Source organism: Crocuta crocuta, unplaced genomic scaffold, assembly GCF_008692635.1.
Source record: "Crocuta crocuta isolate KB4526 unplaced genomic scaffold, BGI_CrCroc_1.0 scaffold132, whole genome shotgun sequence".
NCBI classification, from domain to species: Eukaryota; Metazoa; Chordata; class Mammalia; order Carnivora; family Hyaenidae; genus Crocuta; species Crocuta crocuta.
In genome coordinates, this window is record NW_027528611.1 from 5,396,975 (window position 1) to 5,403,191 (window position 6,217).

Consider the following 6,217-nt stretch of genomic DNA (forward strand, 5'->3'; position numbering starts at 1 on the left):
GGGTCACGGGACTTTTTTTTTCTCTAAGGATGAGGCTCCCTCTGCCCGGCAGAATGTCTTGTATGGTAGGAGGGAGGGGGTGATGGGCACCGGGGCCCCAGGGGATCTTTCAGGGTAGAGATGGGTAAAATGAGAACCCGGTGGACGGTTTGGCCCAGCCGGGGTGGTGAGGATAGGGGCAACGGTTGGGACCCCACCTCTGTAATTCTTCATCTTGCGCCCGTAGATAGCACCATGCGCTTCTCTGGCCTGAGACCCTGGGCCTTCCTGCTGTTGGCCGACTTGGCTCTCCTCCGGCTGCTTCAGGGGACTCTGGCAAGTCTGCTTCCCCGAGGGCTTCCGGGCCTGTGGCTGGAGGGGACCCTGCGACTCGGAGGGCTCTGGTGGCTGCTGCAGGTGGGAGGACTACTGGGACTGGTGAGAACACTGCTCCCCCCGCTCTGCCTGGTGACCCCGCTGTTCCTCTCCCTGAGGGCCCTGGTCCCAGGTGCCTCGAGCGCTCCCCCAGTCAGAGTGGCTTCCGCCCCCTGGAGCTGGCTGCTGTTGGAGTACGGGGCTGCCGGGCTCAGCTGGACCATGTGGGCGCTGCTGAGAGCTCCAGGAGCCCAGGAGAGGGGGCAGGGCCAGGAGAACCACACAGACTTGATGTGGAAGCTGCTGAAGCTCTCCAGGCCAGACCTGCCTCTCCTCCTCTTGGCCTTCTTCTTCCTTGGTGGTGCCGTGTGGGGTGAGTCAGGAGGGCATCGTGATTTGGGGGGTGGGCAAAGGCCCTTGGGGCAGGCACATTTATCTGTTCTCCTTTGTGCCTCTTTCAGGGGAGACATGGATCCCTTACTATACTGGTCGTGTCATTGACATTCTGGGAGGTGACTTCAAGCCTGATGCCTTTGTCAATGCCATCTTTTCCATGTGCCTCATATCCATTGCGAGGTAGGTGATGTTTGACTGGTCCATCTGGTAGTCCCACGCCTTTACAGGGACCCTCCATTTCCCAACTCTGTTTTCAGATCCTTTTGTTCACAAAGCATAAAATAGTTAAACTAAAACATGCACGTGTTTATTCACCATTCTGTTTCACACACCCATTTACTCAACCCAACATTATATTTACCCAACATTATACTTCCATGTCATACTCACTACTCTTTGCTGAAACCAGTGACTGTGACTCAAAAGTACTTATTGATCAAGCCACTGCTTTCTTTTCTTTTTTAAATCAGTCCTCTATTCTTTGTTTCTTTGTAGCATTTGGTATTAGAGTAATGTCTTATTATTGATCTCTTTCTGTGGTTAGCTTTTATAAACTCCCTTTCTACTTCCCAATTCACTCTACCTCCTCTAGAGAACTTTTCTCCTTTGCTGGACCCTCAAATATAGTCTCTCCTTATGACTCAGTTCTTTGATTTTAAGAACATGTTTTCCTCTTGGGCTAGCTCAGCTCATCTGTACAGGTGACTCCCAGATCCATATTTCTACACCCAGCCCCAGTCTTATAATCTGGTTGCCTCCCTGTCGTTTCCATTGGGTAACCCCCTCTCATCTCACACTCCACATACCCAGAGCTCAAAATGTATCATACTCCCTCCTGGTCTTCTTGAAAGTGGCTCCCTCTTCTTATTCCCATTTATGAAATGATCAATTTCCTAGGCTCCAAGCAACAGTATCGTTGATGCCTTTCTAATGTTCAGACACTAGCCCAATCACTCTCTGCTTTCACAGTGTTTTTCCTGTGGCTTTTTCCTATCCATTCTCACTGTGATCGCCAGAATTCAAACCTTCCTCATTTTATATCCGACTACCCCAGTAGCCTTCTAAATAGGGTAACTAGGTTTGTATTAGATGCCATATTTTGTGAGGTACTTGCTTCTATGCTTTCACATTTTTCCTTTAAGTTTTGTTGTAAAAATGGTTGGCCTAAGAGAAATTTTAAACACCAGGGACAGGAGAGGTGAGGGGACAGCATGACTCCGGGGCTCCAGAGAATGGGAGGGCAAGGGAGTTCATTGCTGTGGTTCCCACAGTAAAGTATGTGGGACGAGGAAGAAAGACTTCAGAGTGGGGAGGAAAGAGACCAAGACAGAGGGGAAGGCTGGAGGGACAGCACCGAAGGAGACCAGGTCAGAAGCAAGTCATAGGCTATTTCTCTTGACAACATCTCTTCATTGCTCTTATAGTTTCCCCTTGTGTCTTGCATGGATTGAACCCCATAAATACTCATGCATTTGTATGTGTTATGATTTTGTTTCCATGTCTAGCTCACTGTGCTGTTTTTTGTTCCTCTGTTTATTCCTGCCCTTCCCCTTGTCTCCCTTTCTGTTTATCTTCTGCCTTTTGTGGTACACTTTCTCCAACCTGTGTTTCTTGTCATTCCATCTTGTCTCTTCTGCTTCCCTCACTCGTTCCCTCCTTCCCTGCATCTGTTTCCCATTCATCCCCGTTCTCCTCCCTACCCCACAGTTCACTGTGTGCAGGCTCCCGAGGAGGCTTCTTCACCTTCACTCAGTCCAGTATCAACGTGCGGGTCAGGGAGCAGCTTTTCTCCTCCCTTCTGCGCCAGGACCTCGGTTTCTTCCAGGAGACTAAGACAGGTGGGGCCTGGTGTCCAGGCAGGGTATTCCCCTGGACATTTTTTGCCCCTCAGTTACCACTGCCCCCCTTCCCCCCAAACACCCTTTCCTCCCACCTCCACCTGTGGGCCCACACAAGGAGCTGCTGTGCTCTCTTTGGGACTGAGTAGTGGGCTGGCTTCTACTGGTCTCTCTGCAACTGAGGGGGGTGTTTGGGCGAGGGGGCTGTGTCAATGGGGAGGATTGGGGGGTGTCTCTGGGGCTCTACCATTACATACCATTTCCTCATTGGCTCTGTCCTCCCCAGGGGAACTGAACTCAAGATTGAGCTTGGATACCAAAATGATGAGCAACTGGCTTGCTTTAAATGCCAATGTGTTCTTGCGAAGCCTGGTCAAAGTGGTGGGGCTGTATAGCTTCATGCTCAGCCTGTCCCCTCGACTCACCCTTCTCTCTCTACTCGAGTTGCCTCTGGTAATAGCTGGTGAAAAGGTGTACAATGTCTACCATCAGGTATGTGTGGCTGTTAGGGAATCTTCAGGGGGAGAAGAAAGCTCTCCCAAAGGTCTTCTCTTCTCAGCCCCAAGAGCAGCAGTTCTGACAGGCTTCAGAAGGGCCCTGACCCTGGGACTTATATAAGTGTGTGTGTGTGTGTGTGTGTGTGTGTGTGTGAGAGAGAGAGAGAGAGAGAGAGACAGAGAGAGAAGGAGACAGGGAGGAGAGGGAGCACTTTTCTGGGGAGAGGATAAACTTCTTTTTTAAATTAAAAGTATTTTATTTATTTTTAAATAAATAGAGAGCACACTGAGAGAGCAGACAGAGGGGGACAGAGGATTAGAAGCAGGCTCCATACTGACAGCAGAGAGCCTGATGCGGGGCTCAACTCATGAACCATGAGACCATGACCTGAGCCGAAGTTAGACACTCAACCGACTGAGCACTCAGGCGCCCTGAGAAAGGATAACTTTTTATCAGATTCTCAAAGGAATCTGTCCATACCTTCCCCACAAAAGATTAAAAATGCGGTCTTGGAGGGTTTTAGATAGAGTTTTCCCCTTTATAATTAGGGAAGGGAATTTGGATGGAGGGTAAAGAAAGTAGAGACACGCAGTCAGGAAGTCCTGAGTCTGAATATCAGCTCCACTTTCTCTCCTTTTAGAAAAATTGTGGTAAAGTATACATAACATAAAAGTTACCATTTTTAATGTTTTAAATTATGCCATTTCAGCGGCAGTAAGTGCATTCCACATTGCTATGCAACCGTCACCACCCTCCATCTCCAGAACTTTCTTCATGTTCCCAAGCTGAAACTCGGTACCTAGTAAATAACTCCCCGTTTCCTCTCCTCCCAGCCCCTGGCAATGACCGTTCTACTTTCTGTCTCTATGAATTTGATTACTCTAGATATCTCATACAAGAGGGATTGCATAGTAGTTGTCTTTTTGTGATTGGCTTATTTCATTTAGTGTAATGTCCTCCAGGTTCATTCATGTTGTAGAATGTGTCAGAATCTTCTTCCTTTTTAAGACTAAAAAGACCACATTTTATTTATCTAGTGCTGGACACTTGGGTAGCTTCTGCCTTTTGGCTGTAGGGAACAATGCTTCTGTGAACGTGGGTGTGCAGATATCTGTTTGAGTCTCTGCATTCGGGGTTTTTTTTTTTTGGGGGGGGGTATATACCCAGCAGTAGAATCACTGGGTCATATGGTAACTCTACATTTAATTTTTTTTAAAATTTTTATGTTTATTTCTTATTGAGACAGAAAAACAGAGCATGAGTGGGGAAGGGGCAGAGAGAGAGGAAGACACAGAATCCAAAGCTGGCTCCAGGCTCTGAGCTGTCAGCACAAAGCCCGATATGGGGCTTTAACCCACAAACCGTGAGATCATGACCTGAGCTGAAGTTGGACACTTAACTAACTGAGCCACCCAGGCACCCCTCTACATTTAATATTTTGAAGAGCCGCCATATTGGTTTTCACAGTGCCTGCATCATTTTACATTTCCACTGGCAATACCCATAGGTTTCTATTTCTCCACATCCTGCTCCAGCACTTGTTATCTTCTGTTTGTTTCTTCTTTATTACATGCCTCAGTACTTACTTATCATATAACTGGAAGTTTGTACCTTTTGACCATCTTCCTCTAATCAATCTCCCGCCCCTGCCTCTGGTCTCTGGTAACTGCAGATCTGATGATCTCTTTTTCTGTGAAAAAATTTTTTCTTTAGATTCCACATATAAATGACATCATACAGTATTTGTCTTTCTCTGTGTAAACTCATTTTACTTAGCATAATGCCCTCAAGTTCCATCCATGTTGTCACAAATTTCAGGATTTTCTTCTTTTTTATGACTGAATAAAATTCTGTTGTATATGCATGTGTAGCACCTTTTAAAAAATAAGGGCTGGGGAACCTGGGTGGCTCAGTGGGTTGCCGCCTACTACGGCTCAGGTCATGATCTCATGGTTTGTGAGTTCAAGCCCCACGGTGGGCTCTGCGCTGACAGCTCAGAGCCTGGAGCCTACTTCGGATCCTGTGTCTCTCTGTCTCTCTACCCCTTCCCCACTCATTCTCTCTCTCTCTCTCAAAAATAAAAAACATTAAATTAAAAAAAAATAATAAAAATAAGGGCCATCCTAATGGTTATGAAGTGATATCTCACCATGGTTTTGATTTGCATTTCCCTAATGACTGGTGGTGTTGAGCATCTTTTCATGTGCTTATTGGCCATTTTTATCTATTTTGTGGAGAAATGTCTATTTAAGTCCTTTGCTCATTTTAAAAATTGGGTTGTGTTTTACTTGTTGAGTTGTAGGAGTTCTTTCAATATTCTGGAGATTAGCCCCTTATCAGATACATGATTTGAAAATGTTTTGTCCCATTCTGTGGGTTTCCTTTTCTCTGTCTGTTGATGGAGTCCTCTGATACACAAAAGTTTTTAATTTTGCTGAAGATCAAGTTATCTGTTTTTTCTTTTGTTGCTTGTGCTTTAGGTGTCATATCCAAGCAATTACCACCAAATCTAGTGTCCTGAAGATTTGTCTGTATGTTTTCTTCTAAGAGTTTTATGGTTTTAGCTCTGGTTTAGGTTTTTGATCCATTTTGAGTTACATCCCCACCTTTTGTTAACTAGCCATGGCCCCTTAGGAAAGCTACCCCATTTTTCATTCAGACACTGAGAGTGGTGTGGATTACCTTAAATGAAGGAGCAAAAATAGCCTGTATCTCCCATACTACCTAGCACTGAGAGCTTGGTAATATTTTGTTCCCTCTCTCTCTACTCTCATTAGTCCTTCTGGAAAGAAATGGAGGAAGAGGGAAAGAGGACAGTTTCATATTTTTAGGTAGATCAGCAGAGCATCCCAAGGGCAGGAATGAGACCTAGGGGTCTCCTGTCTTCTCCCAAGTCAGCCTCTTATGTCCCCTGCCCCGCTTTTCCAGGCAGTGCTCCAGCAGATCCAGAGCGCGGTGGCAAAAGCAGGGCAGGTGGTGCGAGAGGCAGTTGGAGGGCTGCAGACGGTGCGCAGTTTTGGGGCCGAGGAGCAGGAGACCTGTCTCTATAAGGAGGCCCTAGAGCAATGCCGGCAGCTGTGGTGGCGGCGAGACCTGGAACATATCCTTTTTGGGCTCTTCCGGAGGGTGGG

General features: G+C 46.8%; 1 protein-coding gene across 2 annotated transcripts in view; it reads left to right on the forward strand.

Annotated features, from left to right (window-relative positions):
• TAP2 (transporter 2, ATP binding cassette subfamily B member) overlaps nucleotides 1-6,217 on the forward strand; it is an 11,051-nt gene that overhangs the window by 371 nt on the left and 4,463 nt on the right. For both annotated transcript variants that reach the window (XM_077754804.1, XM_077754805.1), the window contains exons 2-6: nucleotides 227-727; nucleotides 816-930; nucleotides 2,458-2,588; nucleotides 2,875-3,080; nucleotides 6,015-6,212. In XM_077754804.1, coding sequence (XP_077610930.1) covers nucleotides 235-727; nucleotides 816-930; nucleotides 2,458-2,588; nucleotides 2,875-3,080; nucleotides 6,015-6,212 — 1,143 coding nt within the window. In that variant the 5' untranslated portion in view covers nucleotides 227-234. The remainder of the gene's footprint in view (nucleotides 1-226; nucleotides 728-815; nucleotides 931-2,457; nucleotides 2,589-2,874; nucleotides 3,081-6,014; nucleotides 6,213-6,217) is intronic.